At 31.3% G+C, this 24,453-nt stretch overlaps 1 protein-coding gene across 1 annotated transcript; it reads left to right on the top strand.

Moving 5' to 3' along the window:
• The first annotated feature begins 14,263 nt into the window (after nt 1-14,263).
• On the top strand, nt 14,264-21,054 carry LOC149485251 (peptidoglycan recognition protein-like). The gene is made up of 5 exons (XM_089700026.1): nt 14,264-14,327; nt 15,317-15,480; nt 18,220-18,421; nt 20,303-20,421; nt 20,849-21,054. Exons 2-5 carry the CDS (start codon nt 15,432-15,434, stop codon nt 21,046-21,048), a joined length of 570 nt encoding a protein of 189 aa, XP_089556152.1. The 5' UTR covers nt 14,264-14,327; nt 15,317-15,431; the 3' UTR covers nt 21,049-21,054.
• Nucleotides 21,055-24,453: the final 3,399 nt, after the last annotated feature.

The raw sequence follows: 24,453 nt of genomic DNA, 5'->3' as shown, positions 1-24,453 counted from the left end.
GACAAAAGTCTTCACTTTTGTGTGTTTTAGAAGACGTGTGTTGTTTTAATGGATAATGGCTTATTGATGGTGAAGGGAACGCTTCTTTATTTTATTTTTTCATAAAATTACATACAAAGAAAAATATATCTAAATTCAATTTATTTTTCACTAAATAGCTCTAGGTACCTACATAAGAATATTGTTGAGGTGACTGATTCGTACTTATTGATAATTATAAAATTAGTTCATATATCAGGCTTATGATTATTATCATGAAATGCACTTTTGTTTATACATATTTTTGAATATTATAACATTCATGTGTGTATGCTATTATCTTATCTGTGTGGTTTTTAGCTTATGACGGCGAAACACGGTCAAGTTATCAAAAATACTTTTCGTCCCAATCAGGTTACCGTAATAAATAAGATTATTTTTCACATTATAATGAAGAAAGTATGCCTTGAATTATTTGTTTGTGACTGTTTTGAAATATGGGAATTGACCAAGATTCTTCTAAAGTGGTTTTGAATGGATTATCATCGTTCATCAGGGTCGCATGCCTTTCTATTAAAAACTAGTACAAATACCAGCATATGAATTATGATTACTAGCCAGTAGGTGTATATTTATTTATTTCATACTTCACTACACACGGGGCCTCAACTATTTAGTGAAATAATAAGAGTACCTACAACTTATTCGGACGACTTATAAGTGATTTATAGTATAATAAGACCTACAGAATAATGTTTCTTCCTTCAAAATTAATAATATATTTAATACCTAAAACCTATTTTCAGATATAAAATAAAAAAACGAACTTCACTGCTCGTGCAAGGACTGGGAATACCTACATATAAATTATTTTTGTGAAAGAGTTCTTTCAAAGTAGGTTAGTAGTTTATAAAGTTTTAATATCTATGTTATTGGATTTCATTAATAGCCGATAAACTAAGAAAACGAAGTAATTAGATACTTTGGTAGGGATCACTTATAAAATACTCTTCTGATTGTTCAATGCCTTCGTTTATTATTTCTTATAGCGTGTTTATTACAATTTATTGTTTGTAGTAAACAAAACGTACTGCCTACAAAAAACATAAGTATTTTATGATAAAGTTACTAATTTTCTAAATTATAATGCAAATACATATTTTTAAAATTAAATAATTTGTATTTGTTATTTGATTTGATATCGTTATATCGTCGTTGAAATTGCGATTGCGATTGCCAAAGAAAAGAAAGATTGATGTATTCACCATTTTTTTTTTACTTTTAAGGTAAGAAAAAATGAATAGTTAGAAAAATAGAAATAAATTTTTTAGAGGATGAAAAACACAAACAAATTTAGTAACATCATTTTAATTAAACCTGTAAGTCCAATGTTAGATATTTTATTCTTGAGACATTTACTAGAATCTAAACAGTTTGAAAAGTCAGTTCGTTCAAGGTCTGTAATTGCATTTTAGAAATTCAATTACCAACGAAAACTTTTCATTGGGAACTTGAAAGAACGTAATTGATAAGAAGTTGGGTTTGTATGTTTCGAAGCCACACTGAATTGAATATTTTAATAGTAATTGCTTTTTAAATGCGTTAAACGAAAAATATAAAAATGGGGAATCCTCGTACTAAAATTTATTATAAAAAATTAACAACTTATAGTTTTAGTTATTACATTAGATACGATATCTGACATTACACGAATTAAGAATATACTAGGGACATTACCTATATGGTGAAAATACCGTTGTAAATAGAAAACTACACCTTTTTAAAGAGATTTTATGTCATTAGTATGTAATGTTTACCAAATTTAATAATTCGCTGATAAGTTCAACATAGCAATTCACGTGATTGCATTAACATAGTACAGTCATTAACATAATGGGTTCACACATTGGACCGAACAAGAGTTGAAGGCCTTTAACTGTATTACCGGTGTATTTACTTCCGATATCAACATTCGAGAACATCTCTATATTTTATGACAGATGTTTTTTTTTATAGAATGTGACGATGGCGTTTGAAATATATGTTGTTCTATTTTTAAAATATCGCTGGCTGCTTAGAATATCTCGCTTTTAAAAATAATGTTTTTTGTTTTTAATTTTCTAAGGACAATACGTGTGAAACTTATAATCGTGCTAATTATCAAGCTTCTGCATCTGACACGATTAAAAAAAACACATAAATGTCATTTATACAAGTTCTTTTCACCTTCTTCTTCTTCGTTCATTGACTATAAGATTATTTATTTGTTTATTGCAATTAGTTCTATAATCTATATATTATTAATTATTCATAAGCAGAATTAAATTAAGATTTTAGTTGAATAGCGCATATTCGAATTTGAAAAAAATATCTTTATAGTTTCGATAGGTATGCTAAAAGTTGTCCAAAAAGCAAGTCTAAAATACATATTAATAATTGTAAAAGGCACCTGCAAAATGTAAATGAGTTAAAAATGCAAGTAATATTTTCGATTATTACCTTCAAGTCTATTAATAACTAATGAATAATCATGGACTAATTCTATTTTATTTTAGTAGTCAAATGTTTAAATTGTATGAACAGATTTGTTTATGTCGATTCACATTTCATGTCACTTATGAATAATTCATTAAACTATTTATCTAATGCAAATATATTTTTAATAACAGGAATTTAATAAAACCTTTGGCTGAAATAATTTATAATTGGTATAAGGAAGTGTGATCGAATAGAAAACAAGGCTTTGGAATATTTTGAAGACTTTTATCCTTTTTAAATTTTAACTATCACCTAGTAAGTCGCTATCATATTATTACCTAGTAAGACGCTATTTGTTTTTTATGAAATATGAACTAGGTACATACTTATTTGCTTTTAATTTATCAATATATCTTGAGAGTGCCTATCGATACCTAGAAAGTCAATATTTAGTAAATAATTAAAATTTCTGGCAATACATATTTTAATGCAATAGGAGGCAACAGAGCAGACGCTTCAATTTTGATGACTGTTTTACATTTTGTATTATTATTATTTTTCATGCATCATCGTTTACGCTTACATTATCATCAGAGTTCATAATATTTTACTTACTATAAATGAGTTTTATTATACTTAATATTAATAATTATTTCGTTAAAAAGTCTTATTCATGTTGACATCTGCATCACTGCTTAGTTTGTCGCGTGGTGTTATATAATACGACATATCTACTTACTGGCCTTCATGAGGTATTTTTAGATCAATTATAACCCCATATTAATTCTCTATTACATATTATGTTACTATGGTATGATAACATATATTATTATGTAGAGCAGCTGACAATCTGGACCTGTATTTGGCACATTAAGTAAATAAACTACACGTAATATTATTTCTTATTTCATTCTTATCCCCTTCTTTTATGTGGAATGGATTTTGATGAGTCTTTACATTTTTTTATAATAAAGAGTTTTTGCTCTAGAATATTTAAAATAAATCTATTCTAATATTATAAAGCTGAAGAGTTTGTTTGTTTGAAAGCCTTAATCTTGGGAACTACAGGTCCGATTTGAAAAATTCTTTCGGTGTTAGATAGCGCATTCATCGACGAAGGGGCTATATAATATCATCTCGCTAAGACAATTAGTAGCGGAGCAGTGCAGGAGCAGATTATTCGACGAACGACGACGACGAAATTTCATGGTTGGAAACTAAAAATACAGACAATGAAACAGAAAATTTCAGCGACGATAATGAAGAAGCCACCATTAACCAGCCCGGGCCATCAAAGAGAATTAAAAAATGATAGCTGATTTAAACAAAATTAAAATTATATGATTTCTGTAAATATTATTATTTTCGTCGCATGTAAGTCTTTACCTTTAAGACTTACAGAATAATCATGTATCCAAAAAATGTAGGTAATTTTGTCTTCTTTGAACCCCTCATAGACACTTTTGTGATTTAGTAAACAATTGAGAAGTTATTTAAAATATACCTAATTTTAACACCTTTAATTCAAGATGGCGCCTAGCGCCTGGGTCCGTCAAGGTCGAAAACTTGGATTTTTATTAACCTTTCATACCTAAACAATATCGTTTAGGTATCCTGTTACAAATGACCCGAAATTTTGTGTCAGTATCTCCCGGCCTATGTAGGTTTTCATTCCCATGTGAATGTCGAAATTTGCGAAAATTTGCAGCATAAACGGCTATATCTTTAGATTGCGTTGGCTTATATGTTTGATTAGAGGACAGACCGACAGACAGACAGACAGACAGATAACAAAGTGATCCTATAATAGTTCCGCTTTTCCTTTTGAGGTTTGGAACCCTAAAAAGGTAGCAATGTGTCAGTTCAATGACTGAGTAATAAAATTTAATAGCTGTCTACTATTCAGAGATTTTACAATTATATGTAAATTGAGTCAAATAATATTATGTTGTTATTGTCAGTATTTCTAATATTATATTATTATCATTTAACAGTATTAATTTTTATGTAAATATACAGGGTGTCTCAGAATGTTTTTCGTTTTTCAACTGACCGTTATGCGTCAACCACTGATAGTGGGGGGAGGGGAGAGGTCTCAAACGCTTGACGGGTTTCTGTAGTTTAGGAGTGATGAATAATTACATGGGATCGCAGCGAGCATTTTGCGTGAGAGCGTTTTACAAAAACAACGATTCATACACTATTGTTCGGCGTATATAGGATACAATTCAATATAACAACATTACGAAATGTGCCAAGTGCTAATTTGATCAAGCATTGGGTGCGTAAGTTTGAAGAGACTGGGAACACAATGCCGGATAAAGCAACTGGGCGCAAAAGAACATCGAGAACGAGCATGAACGTCGACCGCGTTCGCCAGTCTGTTATGGACGACACGCGACAGGCACTACGATTGCGCACAACTTCCTTAAATTTGAACAAATCCACGGTGCATAGCATTATTTCCCAAGATTTGCATTTTCGCCCTTATTAAATTGTTATTGTTAAAGAAATGAAGCCCGATGATCCTGCTAAACGAGTCGAATTCTGCAGGACAATGAAATTCAGGAGGAGACATCTCTTGGCCACCAAGAAGCCCAGATTTAACAACTGCTGATTTTTTTCTATGGGGCTATCTAAAAAGTAAAGTTAACAATCCATTGCCACCCAACTTGAATACTTTGAAGCAAAGAATCACTGAAGAAATAAACGCTAATCCAAGAGCAATGCTCCAGCGAGTGATTTAAAATTCTAACTCCAGACTAAACGAGTGTGAACAAGCTAATGGGGCGCATTTGCAAACGATCGTTTTTCATAAATAAAATTCATGAATTGCCCTATAATATGATGCTAAATAAAGATAGTTTAAACTGAATGTTCTTATTTTTATTTCATATTAAAAAACGAAAAACATTCTGAGACACCCTTTATTATTATGATATAAAGTTGGACTGCAAAAAGTCAATTTATGTATAATTATACTAAGTGGATTTTGTATATTTCAAATATTAATTTGATGTTATTTAATTCAAGAACGTAGACGCTTATAACTTTTTATAAATTATGATATAATAATATACAAAGTTAGGATGATGAATATTTAATTTTATTTGACATATTATGGAAGAAAGAAACAAAGATGTAATATAAATAATATAGAGAAAAATATCTTGTAATTTACAATATTAGAAGTTCCAGATGTACGCATTTAACATATTAATAAACTAGCGGTCCACCCCGGCTTCGCCCGTGGTACATATTTCGCAATAAAAGGTACGTAGCCTATGTTCTTTCTCAGGGTCTAAAGATTGTCTGTGCCAAATTTCATCAAAATCGGTTGAGAGGTTTATGCATACACTAGCGACCCGCCCCGGCTTCGCACGGGTGCAATGGCGGCCGGCCGGTACCGCCGCAAACGCTACGGCCCGCAATTTTTAAATCTGTAATATCTTCGAAAATATTCACTTAAATCATACGGTGTAAAGGGCCAATGAACTGTATTAAATGAACAATGTATTCAAGGTATTTAATTGGTTAAGGATTAATGCTGTATTGGTTAATATCGCTTCGAAAATTAACCATTATTTGTCGTAAAAAGTAAATGACAAAAAAAAGTTATTGTGGGTTATCCATAAGAGATAGACATATACCATCGCGGACTTTTCTGTAGACCTTTTCAATGTGTACAATACTCAGTACATTATTTTGATAAAACTCGTAGGGTTCAGCCTTTTTTTTTTTAAGTGGGGAAATCTTGCATAGATACCCACGGCTTCCGGGGAAAGGGCCGTGGGTTATGTCGGATTCCTACCGACCAAAACCCTACTGTATTCCGTCAAGCCGCATCAACGACGGGGCCACGGGTATAGGTAGAATTCGTCCATGACCCCATCAGCAGCTGCCCGTCTCCAGGCCAACACTTACTATGAGCCCGCCGGCTCTGACCTCATGGGGCGGCGTGAGCGGAACACGTCTCACGCCGCCTCATCTCACCGGTGACCGGACGATGGCCTGCGTTTGCAATGTAAGCGGAAAAAATGTAATTATTTACGACATCACATTAGAAACCTCAAAAATAACAGTACTTCTCCACTATTTAATGGATGTTATTATACATATAAACCTTCCTCTTGAATCACTCTATCTATTAAAAAAAACCGCATCAAAATCCGTCGCGTATAGTTTCAAAGATTTAAGCGTACAAAGGGACATAGGGACAGAGAAAGCGACTTTGTTTTATTGTTGTATACTATGTAGTGAGTAGTGATGATACACGCTTTCGCAGCATGTATATTTTTTAAATCAATTAAATAATTTAAATTAAATTATATCAGCACGAAGTACGAGTCCGTATGTAGGCCATTCTCAGAAAATATAATAATTATTATCTAACTTAAATTTAGCTCATCTGTGTAACTGCCACATACCTAAACAATAGAAAAGACGACAGTACAGTAAATATTCTTTAACAGTTCTCCATTTTTGGATATTATAGGTTATGTTATAAATAGCTTCACAATATGCTCTTAAATCTCAATGAATAGTCTTGCTCCAGAGTTCAGACATAAATAAATAAATAAAATTTAAAAAGAATGCTGCGTACCTCGTGAAATTTTGTATACAATGGAACTTATGTACTATTAAAATCCCTTCATAATAAAGGGAAAAATATTAAGATGTCCTCGATTAATTTGTCGAGGGGTGGGCTGTCGAACAGAGTCTCAGCTTTATGTCCGAAAGTTAAGTACTTATAGTACCTATACACATTATTTAGGGATGCATAACTGTCCTCAGGTTGTTGTTGTTGTAAAAGCAACGAAGTCAAATTATTAGTATTTATGTTTCTTCCATATAAATTATTGCTTATCTCAAAATGTATACAATTTCTTTGAAAGCATTTTAATATTTTTAGAAATTAACGTCACGCTAGAAAGGTCTAGAATCTTCCAGGAAATGTTCGTACCGTTTGTTTTTTGAAAACTTTTAGAGCTATCAGAAAATTTTATGTTCGTGAGTTACTCAAAATATACTAAATGAATATTGTAATTATAATATTATTTAAGCTGTTATCGTGTCACGACTCACTCACGCCTGATTAAACGTGTAAAATTTTAAACTATCAATTGGGTCATTGACCCATTCATGTCAAATTGAGAGCAGAATCTATCTAAAAAGTAATAGGTTATCGATGAAGGAAAAAGTCGGTAACAGTGTTTTGAAGTCATCTTGTTCCGTAACTTTAGTATTTATGCATCTTATCACACTGTTGGCCGAATAGAATGACCTCTAACATCAAAATACGTTTGATAAATTCTGTATGATTTAATATTACGTGAAAGTTTCGTTTTAAATAGTCAAAATAATATCTAATTTACTATAGGTAATTTATCTGTAAGGATCTAAGTATTTTTGTTTTGCTTTATTGTTCTCTATAGCATTGTATTGTAGCATAATGATATGAACATTGTATAAGTCCTTTGAAATAGGATTTAAAAACAGATTAAAAACATAAATAGATAAGATACTGAACACATTTAGGCATAGATTTAGGCATATACCTATTCCTTAAAATTTTACCTATATACCACGTAAGCGTAATAAAACTTAGTTCTACATATAAAATATCTGTTTGTTTATTATTTAATGTTTAGTTAATGATAATAATAATAAACCACTTTATTTTATATTCTTATACATGATAATATTTTATGCCCGCAAAAAATATGAAAATCCAAAATCCGGTTTACACACACTAAAGTTACTTACCTATTTAAAAACATATATAAATCAGGGGCTTAATTAAACAAAAATATGTAATATTACGAGTTATATTTTACGCCGTATAGGTATTATTTTTCGATTTTTGTGAGTAGAATTATCAATTTTTATTAAACATTGTCATTTGTCGCATTAATTAAAATCGATTCGGTTCATTTCAAATCGGTAAATTTGTAAAACAAATAATTCTATAACCAAAGAATGAATAAGTTTTAAGCACAAGTACATACCATCATAAAATTATTAACACTCTATTTGACCTAGGTACCAACCAGACGGAGTAATCAAGCCTAGATATTATATTCACTGTCAAAACCGTGTTACGCAAAATATACATATTAATTACATATTAATCTATACTAATATTATAAATGCGAAAGTAACTCTGTCTGTCTGTCTGTCTGTTACTCAATCACGCCTAAACTACTGAACCAATTTGCATGAAATTTGGTATGGAGATATTTTGATACCCGAGAAAGGACATAGGCTACATTTTATTGCGAAATATGTACCACGGGCGAAGCCGGGGCGGACCTCTAGTTACATATATATTATAAAATTTATCTACCTATACAATCTTTAATTAATGTACCTAATAAAATTAGTGGCTTCAAGTTCAGTACCTATTGAAGTTAATTTATATTAATAGAGGAGGTGCGAGTCACGATTTCCAGGAAAATCAATTTAAATAAAACACAAAATAAGTTTTATAAATCGCTAAACTGTTAATTATTATTTTCAGAAAGGTATATCCAAAAAGTTATAAACTTTCTTTTTGTACTCATTCTGGTTCACCGCCTATCGCAATTGTCATTTTGTCGCTTTTACAATAAATACCTATTTCATATAAAGTTTCTTAAACTGCTTGTAATTTCGATTTTTGGGGTCAGTGATTTTATATCGTCATAATAATTTTGTGATGTATGGGTCCTGTTCAATGATTAAATCATAGAAAAGAAATATAACGGCCTGGCACTAAGGCTTTTTATAATTAAACAATTTTTGAGTTCCTTAATTATTAGATAGTATGCACACTGTACACACACACACACAACACAGTTCACACTTCACAGTGTACTGTAGTGCACACCATAATTAAACCAAATACCTATTAAATATTAAGATTACTAGTGTGTTTTTAGAATCACTAGGTTTTTAAAAATCTTAATTATTAAGGACTATTAGTCAAATGTAGACTTATATATTTTGAGTTTTCAAAATATAAGAGATGTAACAAAGGATATATAGTTTCGCAAGCGTGGAACCTGTCTTTTGTATTTGTTTTTTTGTGCTTTGATTCTAGAATATTCCAATTGAAGGCTAGACTAGGTTTAATTAAGATTTCTCTGATATCTGTTTTTTAATTAAGTTTCGTGGATATTAATCTTGAAATTATAATTTGGTCGCTATTTTATAAAGAATATATTTTGTAAAAACAACAAATTTTAAATTCAAGATCGTCTGGTCAACTAAAAAGTCGATGTTTTGAGTACGAGTTGTGTACTTAAGTCTGAATAGGTACTAAAATATTATGAAGTAACAAGTTTTATTTAATTCAAACATAATTATTATTTAACATTTATACATCCTTTGTCATATTATGTAACAAGTAATGTATTTCTATAATTAGCGGTTTTTTTTTTGCATTCTCAACTTTGAACTAATTTAAAATTCTTAATACAGACAGATATTATATAGAATATGAATGTAATGAACTAATATTATATTATGTATGCAACTTTGTGTTCATATTGTTATAAAATTCAATAGTTTTGTATATTTGAAAGTACTAAAATAAAAAGTACTTATTAGAATTGTGAACCAAATCAATGTGAATTAAATAAAAGGTAAGATAGGTATGAAGTATGAACCACTTTTAATCTGCGATTAAATTTGAATTTTATTCGTCCCAGTATGTTTTTGTATCTAATTAGGAACCTATTGTTTGCTTGGCCTAGGAAATCTAGATTTAAGTTCATTAATGTTTATGCAAGGTGTCGTATTGTACCTATAGTCCCTGTATTTAAATTGACAGCAACAATATAAAGGAGTATAGATACAAAAAATTTTTTGTAAGTTCTTTTTTTTTCGCGAATAATATTTTATTTAATGCTCTACATACGGTATCAATTGTTTTTTCAAATATATTTACAAACGTATGTTAAGCATAGAACACACAGACGGCGGAAAGCTATTTTTTTATACTATAATTTGTATACGTAGTATATTATTATTAGTCTGTGCTATAATATAGTGATTATTACATTATTATCTTCAAACTTTTTTTGAACTAGATTAAGTACCTAAGTATAATAATATGATGTTCCTCTTCCTAACCTAAATTAAAAAGAACTTTTTCATTTATTTGTTGACTTATTCAGAACCATGTTTTTCGAGTTAATATCGATTTAGGAAAAGATATAAGAGTAGTAAAAAATCACTACATAGTATAAAACAAAGTCGCTTTCTCTGTCCCTATGTCCCTTTGTACGCTTAAATCTTTGAAACTACGCAACGGATTTTGATGCGGTTTTTTTTAATAGATAGAGTGATTCAAGAGGAAGGTTTATAATTTATATGTATAATAACATCCATTAAATTGTGGAGAAGTACTGTTATTTTTGAGGTTTCTAATGTGATGTCGTAAATAATTACATTTTTTCCGCTTACATTGCAAACGCAGGCTGAACCCTACGAGTTTTATCAAAATAAACTACTAAGTATTGTACACATTGAAAAGGTCTACAGAAAAGTCCGCGATGGTATATGTCTATCTGTTATGGATAACCCACAATAACTTTTTTTTGTCATTTACTTTTTACGACAAATAATGGTTAATTTTCGAAGCGATTTTAACCAATACAGCATTAATTCTTAACGAATTAAATACCTTGAATACATTGTTCATTTATTATAGATCTTTATGGCCCTTTACACCGTATGATTTAAGTGAATATTTTCGAAGATATTACCACGAATAATAATATACTACGTATATATTACGATTTAAAAATGGCGGGACGTAGCGTTTGCGGCGGTACCGGCCGGCCGCCATTGCACCCGTGCGAAGCCGGGGCGGGTCGCTAGTAGAATATATAATATTAATTTAATTTAAATTCACCTTATCATTAAATTATTCTAAATCTTAATTATTTACGCCTGATACTCTAATATACGCAAATATTGTGTTTGCGGTTAATTCCATGAGTAAATTACAGGCGTATTTTAATGTTCACACTGAACGGGTTATGAGAACTGTAAATAAACATGTTAATAATGCTAAACTTATCATAAGATTAGCGGCATATAATACCTATGGAAAACGCAGTTTAAAATCATTTCAATGAGCAGGTTTGTTCATTCTTATGAAAGTCTCATTGAAGTTTGAACGTTGAAAATTATTTGTAAGAAATATCTTGTTTATATTAGTAACCTCGTAATTTTTTTGTGATTTATTACATTATTAACAACATATTAAGTTTCAAAATGTTATATAATTATATATTATTTTAATTTTAATTATATATTATTATTACTTTCTAAATATTTTTAAATTGAACTGTGTTGTTATTTCATCCAAATTAAAAATCTTGCAGTCTGCTAAACAAGTATTCTGTCAATTAATTATTATATCCAACGATATAGACTATTGAATGCGATGCGCAGTTTGGATTTTAATTAATACCTAATTCGTTTTGGTACCGTACCGTACCGTACCGTAATAAAATACACAAAAAAATTCTGCAAAAAATGCGGTACAGTCCCTAGTTTATCGCATCAATAATATCTGTTAGTCATCAATATTTATTCTTATCATTATATTGGGCTTTTTATACATATTTTTATGAAATATGTACCTATAACCATTGAGTTACTATGTACGTACGCAATAATAACTCTATGCCTATAACATGATGCTTTTTTATAGTATTACATTTTATTGATATTAAATATTAATTATAAACCAATGTTATTAAATAGGTAAGTGAAGGACAATTATTAAGGATTCAATCAGGATAATTACCCGTAAAATAGTTTACGAGTTATAAATAGCATTGAAATGTTTATTAAATGATGAGTTTTTTTTTAAGAATAAAAAAACAGCGTCTTTCGCCTTTTGCGGGTTCGTATCCAGCCTTGTGATCGAATTTGAAAAAAATATTTTGTTTAATAATTCGTGTCATTACAAAATGAAACTCAGATACGATAACAAAAAAAAACAAGCGATTTAATAACAATGTGAAGCCAACCAACGCCCCCTGGCCTTTGTCAGTGTCACCAAAAAATGCGTAATATTTCCTAGTGTCATCGACAAGCAGTTAACAACGTCATTCAATAAACACATCAATAGTTGAGTTTATCATAGCGCGGTACAATATTTATAAGTTCAGCAGATTCACAATAACTGGGGTCACGGCCAAATGCACTGAGAGTGATAAACAGCTGCGAAACGATATAACACAATATACTGTATGTACACAATGTATTGTATTCAATTATATCTTATGATATTGGAGCAAGAATGGAAAGCGTGTAGAAAGTTGGCATCATCGTTTTATTGTAGTCTACTAAAATAGCAATATATGTGTGTAACCAACCTCATTAAGTCTAGGCAATTGAGCAATATAATATATGATCATGTATTTTCAATTATATCTATCACTTTGTTGTGCAATAAACAATTAATGCACAAATTGCGGCCTACATCACTATGCAGTGATTTCTGTTATAATAATCTATATATAAAAAACTCAAAGGTGACTGATATAGTGATCTATCAACGCACAGCCCAAACCGTACTGGACGTATCGGGCTGAAATTCAGCATGCAGGTAGATGTTAGGACGTAGGCATTCGCTAAGAAAGGATTTCCCGAAATTCTTGCGGGAACGGGGAAAAACGGGGATGCACGTACGTACAAAGTCGTGGGCGGAAGCTATTATATTATAAACTTAAACTTGAACTTGTTTAAACTTAAACCAAAATTGTGTACGATTCTGAAATTCAAAAGTTATTTCTCCGGTCCCAATTAACTTTAATGGGTCCTACGCGATTAATAAAACCAAATGCATCCATTGTGTGCCATCTTATGCGTGAATCTTTGTTTAGATTGTTCGGAAGTAGGAAAGGATTATTATCGAAAATAACATATCTAATATAATTCCAACCAATTTAAAGTGTAAATTAAAGAATTAAATACTAAATTAGAGCTACCACTTAAAAGTTCAGAGTGCCTGAAGTTTCTATGGATGGAACTTTTGTTACAGTAGATATCCAAAAACTGCCAGTGAGTACGTTTAATTAAATTATTAAAATATGAGGCGAAGTATAAACGAACGAAAGATTAAATAACTTATTTATCATACATAAATTTCATATAATTTAGATACATCTATAATTCCAAAAGTTAGTGCTATTTCATTAGAAAAATCATCGTAAATCGTAGTTGTAATTTTTATTGCTTTAGGTACACGAGTAATTGAAGTAAATTAAAAAAAAACACAATAATTGCTTCATAACTTATGAGAATTAATATTTTCGTATTTTTCGGGAACACATTTCTCCGAATATAATATCAACCTCATTAAACTAGATTAGATTTTGTATCTGACATATTTCTGAGAACAGCTTCAGAGGCATATTATCTCTTTATTTAACACTAGCTGTGCCGCGCGGTTTCACCCGCATTACTCCGCTCCTGTTGGTCTTAGCATGATGATAATATATAGCCTATATTACTCGTGGATAATGTAGCTTTCGAATGGTGAAAGAATTTTTAAAATCGGTCCAGTAGTTTATGAGCCTATTCATTACAATCAAACAAAGCATTAATAATAACAGCAATAAATTATAACAGCTAGTTACATTATAATATGTACTATGTATGTGTTATAGAACAATAATGTGAACTTGGAGGCTAAACATATAACACGGAGACATTAAAATGCCATTACAGTAACTATTTAGTAATCTGTGCTAATACTTTAAACTAGTGTCCCTCTTATTCCATCATCTTTATAGATCAACCGACTGTTGATTGGATAAAGGTCAGTACAGGACCGGGAGCCCTACGTCATCTAGGATTGACTATAGGTAAGTACCATTTACTTCCTGACTCTTATGGCCACTCTTCACAATGGGCAGCGTTGGGCGAGTAGAGGCAATCGATAGTGTAGAGGGACTAATGTCTATGATCGGTTGTCATATTAGATGTTTATTCATAATCGGGGTACCTACTGGCAGCAAACATCGACGATCATTTGTTGGGCCGACACTGCCCATTGTGAAGAAGGCCCACTATATAATAAGAAGGCTAGTTTAAATTCCAATAACAATGTTTTGATTGTAGTCAAATTCGATGAGAGCTCTTAATTTTAAGTATTATAACTCGGAAAAAGTGTTTAGAAATATCACTCCTACTTATTTAAACAAGACATGATGGAACTAGATCAATGTATCTCATAAAGAGAAAAGCGCTCAATTCTTAATATTATACACTAGCTTTCCGCCTGCGGCTTCGCCCGCGTTTTCAAAAAAAAACCCGCATAGTTCCCGTTCCCGTGGGATTTCCGGGATAAAACCTAGCCTATGTCACTCAGAAATGATGTAGCTTTCCAACAGTGAAAGAATTTTTCAAATCTGCCAAGTAGTTTCGGAGCCTATTCAATTCATACAAACAAACAAACAAACAAAAAATCAAACCTTTCCTCTTTATAATATTTGTATAGATTTAATGTGTAAAAAAGGAGAGTCAGCACTATCAAACTTTATACTAGGTAAATACTATGACAAATCAAATCAAAAGTCCTGAATTAACATATGTCTATACAAATATTATAAAGAGGAAAGGTTTGATTTTTTGTTTGTTTGTTTGTATGAATTGAATAGGCTCCGAAACTACTTGGCAGATTTGAAAAATTCTTTCACTGTTGGAAAGCTACATCATTTCTGAGTGACATAGGCTAGGTTTTATCCCGGAAATCCCACGGGAACGGGAACTATGCGGGTTTTTTTTTGAAAACGCGGGTGAAGCCGCAGGCGGAAAGCTAGTACATAATATTATAAGTAGTCTTTCTTCGCAGGGATGATTAACCTCAAGACAAGCCAATCTTACAGGCTCCGTCTAGACTTTTGCGGCTAGCGGCTTACGAGTTACGGTCAGTGTTTGACTGACATTGAGCGCGTGCGCAGGTCACCATGATCTTCATTGCTTTGTTGATATCCGGCTTGATTGCTGTGGATGCGTGTGAGTTTATTTTGTGTTTATTTTTGTCATGTATTAAACTAGTATTTTATTTTTATGTAGATAATACATAATATGTTGTTTATATTTATGTTGAAAATAATCAAGTAGGTACCTATAAAAATAGTTACTGTTTACTTACTTACAAGTTCATTACATAGATTATTCAAGTTCAATAGTAAGCACATTTACTCCTTGACCTAAGTAATATTATAGGCTATAAGCTAATGAAAATCATTTATAATCATAGATAAATTCACAACAAAACTACTTAATATAAATCCTTATTATTTTATTTTTAATATTTCTTATCATCTGTGTATAAAAATAATATTATATCATTTATTATATAAACCAAATATTTTTATTTCTTGCGATTACGTTGGGTGAATTCCCTGCACCGATTTATTTTCCAAGAATGACTTCGTCATCGTCAATAAATAAGCGGTAAGATTTTAAACAAACTAACCTTACCTCTACCTTGACCTATATTTAATGATACATATAGATACAAATGATTTGGATGTTTTGAATGAATGGTACGGATATTTATAATTCAATCGAGAAAAACTACTCAGCGTATTTGAATGTAACATTTATTATTTTAACAGAGATTTAGAGGCATTTCAGGCAGACTTTCGATTGATTGATTGTTGATTTGATCGTGAGTTGGTCTCCTTTGTATGTTATCATAATATATATCTCTTTATCATTAGGTATGAAAACAAAACAAACGTTTAACATATTTGTTACACAACTTTTTTTCTGCAAATTTCTGGCATAGTAGTAAAATGAAGCATTGGCACGCTTTACAAAACGACATATTACGTGAGTTGAGTTAATAAAATGTAGCCATAACTGGATAATACTGGATTCAGAATCAAATTGATATTACTTTTAGATGGTTTAGGAATTGTTACATCTATATTGCGACCTTTATTCATGTGTGACCTCAGCCTTCTTGCCATACATCATTACAGTTTAGATTTATTTAATACAAGCAGTTCGCCCCAGCTTCGCCCGTGGTACATGCTTACGTTTTCTCTTCATAAGAACCTCTACCGTAAGAACTCTACGTCAATGAACATAATAATAAAAGAATTCTCGAAATAGATATATGAAGATTACAATACCAAAATTATCTCTGGGAATAGAAGCACTATTAGGGCTTGTTCAGAATTCTATATACAAGTGACATTAATTCTAGTAAGTAAAGAATTTTTGTAATTTATTTGGAAGGAATATAAAACAGGCTACGCGACGCCGCGCCGTAGGCTAGTTTAAAAATAAGCATGTGAATAATTTGGTTGTAACATGAAAATTACTGTTGTTATTTGGATGTGATTTAATTATACTATAATTACTTGGACTTATAAAATAATATTTATTCGGTACACTTTGCTCTTAGTAATATTAAATTTTTTGACCTCGAGAAAGTTATAAACTTTTGAGTCTTTATCTTCAAAATATTTTAGAGGAATTAGAACTCATTAATTAGGTTAAAACGTGCAATATTCAACAGTTATTCCATTAAGTGGCCAAATTATCTTTTGAGTGAAAATGTTTTCTTTTTTCATGTCGCGTAGCAAAACTAGGTATTATAATATCATTCTTTGGTTTTCAATTATTAAGGTACTTTGTGACATCTGGTATTAGAAGGTGAGTGTATTCGTAGAACTGCTCCTTAAATGTTATTCTAATAAAATTATAACATAATATATATAAATATCAAAGATGCTACATTGAGGAGAGAAAATAAACGTGAATTGACTTTATTTTCTTAATTGTATCTCTTTCTTTTGAATTAACATAGTAGAAGATAAAACTTTTGACATGCCTATTATTTATAGCCTTATGCAACTGTATGAGAAAGCTATATTAAATTGTGAAACTGGTTGTTTAAACGTTCACCTCAACTAGCTGTAACTGTAGCTTTAGTCTATCTTATAGGTACTATTGTAATTTAAATAGTATTTAATTTATTACACAAAATTACACAATATCATCTTGTATGATGACTATATCTTTATTGACATAAAAATATATATCAATAGTTCAGTTGCATCTTAATATTTCTTTTAAATATGCTGGTATTTAGTTTAGTTCAAGATTTCCCTTCAACTTCATTCTAGTTTATACCAAAATTAATATTTTTTTTAGATTTCTATATAGCAATATTGGTTATCCTACAACAATATTATTCCAAATACCAATAGCACCAATATACCGAACCGGAATTTTGGAAAGCGATTCTAGCTCACCCATATCGGTTTGAGGAAATTATTTTGGTTTATATATCAGTCTCGAATGTCGGCGACATGTGCTATGTCCGTTATTGCTTTGGCTTTTACTGGGTAATGGATGGTGCTGTCATGATGGAGACCGAGTCACAATATGTTCTACATAATATATTTAACAAAACATGCTTTTGTTTAATTTGTAGCATCGTCTAAATTTCTGCTATGTATAACGTGTTTGCGTAAAAAATATTATTTAAACCAAGAGATATAATAAATAGATAGAATAAAAGTAAATTAAGGCTCCTATATATCTCGTCGAGCTTGATTTGTTTTTCTTTATCATTACAATACTTTATGATCCACTTTTTATGCTAGATTTGCCCAATATTCTCGTCCCAAAATGACTTTCACCTACGAATCAATTATCTTCACATATATTCCTTCTTGTCCAAAAGTGTGCTTATCACCAACTTTCAAATTTTTATTTTATTTTATATTCCAGCATGTCCGCACATTGTATCCAAAAAGGAGTGGGACGGGCTATTACCCCTGCACGTGGAGTACTTACCCAGGCCAGTGGACCTGGTCATCATCCAGCACACAGTCACACCCTTCTGTTCCACGGACGCCGCGTGTGCAGAAACCGTGAGGAACATACAGAATACTCAAATGGATGAGCTGGGATTCTGGGATATTGGAATGTCGTAAGTAAACATAGATAAATAGTAATATGACTCTTATCAATAAACTAGCTGGATCCCGCGGCTATTTCAATCTAGCTGGATCTGACATGCTGCAAGGAAAAATAATAGTCATGTGCTTAGCCAGACAATAATATTTCATTAGTGTACTTTTCATATACCTACATTCAATCAGTTGTTTTATTGTACAGTTGTAAAATAGTTAAAAAGTATAACATAAAAAATCAAATATACAGGGAGAAGTAAACATACTTAATGTTTTATCTTATTTAAGTCAATAGTGTAGTATTTCTTAATTGTTCCTCGGACTTTGATCAACCTGCGTTCACAAAGCAATAAAACAGCTCGAGGAGGTACTCTATTTTAAAAGAAATTTCATTACTGAAATTAAATTAATTGTTCCAGAAATAGATTTGGTACGACTTCCGTAGGGATAGAACTTTATTGGACATATAATGAAATTGTTTGTACTTATACAATATATTATTATAATGTATATGAACATGTATTTATGGGAAATCGATTCCTTTGCCGAATAACAATAATTCTTTATTGGCTTGTATTCGACGTTTTGTTATACCTCTATTCATATTATGTTATGCAAGGCTATATTTAAATTTGTGATTAGCAAAATTAGTCCCTTGATATTATTCAACTGTAAAGTCGTATTTATAATTCATGGAAAATTAATCTAAGCACATCGATTTAATTATATATTTATATGACCAATTTCTAAGAAATTATTTAATTGCTTATCATATTAATTTTCAGCGATTTATCGTACATAAGCTCAAAATTGTTTTCATTTCTTAGTATCACAATTATTTCATTCATAATTATTTCGCTGTTTGCGAACTAAATTGATGAAATTTTCCGTTGATCAATCATGTATTGCTAATAACTCATTATTCCGTTTATTTATATACTTAAATCCAAATATAACCTATCGCAGTTAGGTTTGAGATTTGTTTGAGATAAATAAAGTCAATTTCAATCTAGTTATTTAACTAAATCAAAGGAAAACAGTAAATTATTTATATCTACTAGCGGTCCGCCCCGGCTTCGCCCGTGGTACATATGAAAAATAGATGTTGGCCGATTCTCAGACTTACCCGATATGCACAGAAAATTTCATGAGAATCGGTCCACCCGTTTCGGAGGAGTATGCAGACTAACATTGTGACACGAGAATTTTATATATAAGAATTATATTATATTTATATATAAGAATTATATCCCAACCGATCTTTAAAAGTTGTATGATTTTTTATAACTTTCCTGGAATATGAATCTAGATCCTTCTTTTTTTATTGTACTAAATGAAAAACAAATTCTTTTTTACAAATAAAATAAATAAATCACACTAGCAGTAGATAGTGAACTTTGACGACTAAAATAAGAAGATTACGTGGAAATCGAATAATCTTGCATTCGCCTACATATTATATACGTGGACATAACTCCTGGTGGACATAACTGGACTTTGACGACGTGGTTGGCGCAGTGGTAAAGTAACTGCCTACTGAGCCGACGGTCCCGGGTTCGATCCCCGGTCAGGGCCAATATTTGTGTGATGAACTCAATTATTTGTTCTTGGGTCTGGGTGTTATTATCTATATATGTATATGTATTTATTAAATATTATATTTATCGTCGCCTAGTACCCACAACACAAGCCTTAATTGAGATTACTGTGGGACTAGGTCGATTTTTGTAATAATGTCCTATAATATTTATTTAAGTATTATTTATTTATAATATTTAATCCTATTAAAAAACGTAACGGTCATTTATAAGAAATTAGTTCCAGTTAAGTGAAATTCTATCACCTGGTAGGTACAGGTTGTTTTACTAGAATATTGGCAATATACTTTTATGTTTCAGATTTCTCGTAGGTGGTAACGGTAAAATATATGAAGGCAGCGGCTGGCTTCACGTCGGTGCACATACAATAGGCTACAATAAGAAATCCATTGCGATTTCCTTTATAGGAAATTATAACAGTAAGTATAGATTAAATTCTGATGATTCTAGATAGAGTTTGAAACATCGCTTGAACGTGCTGCCGCATAATTTGATAAATGAGCTTCGAAATGAATTGATTTACTTTTAGAATCTCAAATCTAGGTAGCATCTACTAGCCTGAATCCGCCGTAAATATTGAGATAGGAGGAAATTTTCATAATGTTGTTTAAAAAAAACAAATGATTTAAGTATCTATATTTTTTGATTTAGATAAAACCACTAAAATATCAGCTTTCTCTTCTTATAGAATGTCGAAGAAAGATAGATTTAGCGTTTCTAAGGCAAGTGGACTTGCGTCTGCGTCTTTAAAAATCTACCTTAACTTCTAAAAAAAATCTGCATCTCATGAGAATTTATTCTAAGTAAAAAAAAAAGTAAATCTAATCAATATCCTTACAATTTCAGATGACACACCAACAACCGCTCAGCTAGAAGCTACTAAAGCACTGATCCGTTGTGGTGTTGAAAACGGTCACTTATCACCAGACTATAAGGTGGTAGCTCACAAACAGCTGATCGCGACTCAGAGCCCTGGACGCCGCCTGTACCAAGTTCTCAGAACTTGGCCTGATTGGATGGAAGACGTTACGTCTATTAAAAATTGATCATTATTACAGAGTTTTATTTGTGAAGGTTTATATGTAAATAAATAAAATATATTCATACAATAAATTAGTTATTAAGTAAATTAAAGCTTTTATATACTTTGTACTAGCGGTCCGCCCCGGCTTCGCCCGTGGTACCTACATGTTTACGTTTTTTTTTCATAAAAACTATCCTATCTCTCAAGTTGGATCGATCTGCACATGGTGTGCGAATTTTATTATAATCGGTTAAGTGGTTTAGGAGTCCATTGAGGACAAACATTGTGACACGAGATTTATATTAGATGTAGACTTCGAAAAAGAAGGCGGTCAATTCGACTATATTTTATAGAGCCATTTGGATAAGAGGCAGAAATTAAAATAAATTACTCATCTTTCTTAAATTCTACGAGTCTAAACTGACATTACAAATATAGGATTTAATGCTTAATGTTTGAATGAATCTAATTTTCAAAAGCTACCCGACTTATTGCAAAAGTAACGAAATCATAACGTTTAAACAACAATGGAATCACAAAATTCTATTTATCAAAAATATGAACGAACTGTTTTTATTTAGTGAACTGTTAACTTAATTTTCTTTAATCACTATCAAGTTATTAACGTCAAGTAAACGGCATTTATAAATTGCGAGCTATTAAGCCACAAAGTTAAGTCTTAAGTGCTGGCCGATGGAAACAGGCATTTAACCCATTGAGCCCCGAACGGCCCGATCGGTCCACGACACAATAGATTTTCTATTGTGTCTGTGGTTCCGGGGCCTGAGTTATTAAGTATAATAAATCTACAGAGAAAGTCAGGATATTTGTAACAATTGTAACTTGCTTTATATATATAGCTATACACCCGCGGTTTCGCCCGCAAGACTAAAATAAAACCCACATAGTTTCTGTTCCCGTGGCAATTCCAGAATAAACTGTCTATCCTATATCCCTTGTTCGGACTCAATCACATACTCACCTGTCTGTGTACTAAGTTTCACCCAGACAATTAGACAATTAATTTTTCTCATTCATAATATTAGGTACTGACTCATAGATTGTGATTTTATATAGGGTTTTTCGTATATCACAACCATAGAGATCTAGAGAGATGCCAATCGCTTGCGCTGAGTACGAAACCATGTCTCATAAAAAATTTACGCACACAACTGCAGTAAACAAAATCAAAACAATACTTCGCGTTGTGTGCGTGTCATCACACAAAAATATGAGAGCGACTATTCGTTCGCACTCTAGATTGTAAGTGACGTACGTATACAGCACCACTACCGTTTGTTCTTTTTTTGGACATATTGCTGCGACACCGGCCCCGCCCCCTAACCATATCTCCCTTTAGTTTCTGTGATCTGTGATCACAACAAATATAATATAACGGATAAATTTTAAATTAAATTAATCGACATCTTTAACATTGTAAACCCTAGCCAAGCTTTCGCAAAAATATTTACAATAATCAATACGAATGAAGACAGAAGTTTCCGAAATTCCCAAAACCTGGTATACAAAGGAGCTTTTGTCTCTGCTAAATACGCTTTATCCTGTTACGTTAATTTGGCCTTCGTACATGAGAGATGTACAATGTACATCACGTCTTTAATCACTTGCACAACTCATTGTTTGGATTTCGTGGAGGTTATTTCATGAAGGATTTTATATGTCATCTTCTGTAGGAGGATGTGTGAATACTTGAAAGATTTTTAACTTTCATGGATCGTGGTTGTTTCATGAAATTAGTATTGGGGTTATTTTAATTCGATTTCATAATAATTCATACAATAATAATTAAAAACTTTTGATCTTTTACCTGGGTTTTGCTAACAATAGTAACATTTATTTAAGTAAGCGAATACACAATTACTCCAAGCACATATAAAAAAGTAGACACACATTAATTATTAGCAAGTGAGTTAACTTTGTAAAAAGTTAAATTTTAATTTCAAGTACGTTCTGGTTCTCGGTATTGCGGCAAACTAATTCTATGAAACTTGCAACTGTATCTCTGACGGACAGCCAGGCATGGTAATTAGAGTAAAACTTGATGAATTAGTTCTTAGATATACTGTTTTACTAATTGGTATGCAGCTTTACCTTGGTAGATGAGGTAAATTAACAGAACAAATAAAAATAATGTACTTAAAGTAGTTGTATACGTAGTATATTATTATTAGTCTGTGATAGTAGACTTTATACCTACACTAGCTGTGCCCCGTGGTTTTACCCGCAGCACTCCTCAATATAGAATATTGAGGAAGGCTATACCTTCCTCAATAAATGGGCTATCTAATAAGACTCAGATCATAACTATTAGAATTTTTCAAATTGGACCAGTAGTTCCTGAGTTAACGCGTTCAAGCATAACGAACAAACAAATTCTTCAGCTTTATAATAATATTATAGTAGTATATATTATATTAGTCCAAAAAGTGATTTTAATAGCTGCAAGCAAACACGAAAATTGAATTGAAAATGATACCTCACATACGAAATTACATATTAATTAAACTCAAATAAAGATTATTTGAACTGAATGAATATAATTTCTCAAACGGTTCGTGTCAAAGATCTAAACAACAGGATCAAAGTCGACCTAGACATTGTGGTTTATAAAGAAAATAATCCATACTAATATTATAAATGCGAAAGTAACTTTGTCTGTCTGTCTGTTACTCAATCACGCCTAAACTACTGAACCAATTTGCATGAAATTTGGTATGGAGATATTTTGATACCCGAGAAAGGACATAGGCTACCTTTTATTGCGAAATATGTACCACGGACGAAGCCGGGGCGGACCTCTAGTTACCTATAAAAGCTCCGACGTAATGATCTTTTAAATATAATGAGTGTTATTTAACTTTTGAAAATTTGTATTAGGATTTAAAAATATTTTGTATTAATTTCACGTACAAAACAGAAATTGTTATTTCAAATTATTACTTAGAGTAATTGATAAGATTTTAGTTTTCATGGTGCATACAAAAAAAAATATTCTATGATTTCTATGAATAATTATATCGTTCAGTAACGTACTTCCATAGCTTTTGGAATAAATTATAAATCCTATATTACTAAACTCTATCTCGTAGAACCAGTTTCTATAAAAAATATTTCCATGCTATTATAAAATCTTAATTTAGGTTGGAGAAAATCGGTGAAAAGTGATTTGTTTGTCGTTTGTACCAAGATGTCAACTTTTCTTTTAAATATTTATTTTGCAAAGCTGCATCATGGTTCAATAATAATAATGAAGAAACCGTTCAATAACCTCCTAAACGTCAAAGAGTGATCATGACTGCATCATATTGTTCTAAATACCTTCACATCTTAATGGATTCATATTGCTGATATTAACAAGAGTGCAATAAACTGTTTTTCATGAAAGAACAAAAAGAAGTGCAACGAC

Source organism: Colias philodice, chromosome 10 (genome assembly GCF_061535455.1).
Source record: "Colias philodice isolate Cphi_HAF_F1 chromosome 10, ilColPhil1 Martin Lab GWU primary, whole genome shotgun sequence".
Classification (NCBI taxonomy): Eukaryota; Metazoa; Arthropoda; class Insecta; order Lepidoptera; family Pieridae; genus Colias; species Colias philodice.
Note: the sequence above shows the minus strand (reverse complement) of the source record. Positions and strands in the feature narration are given on the sequence as shown.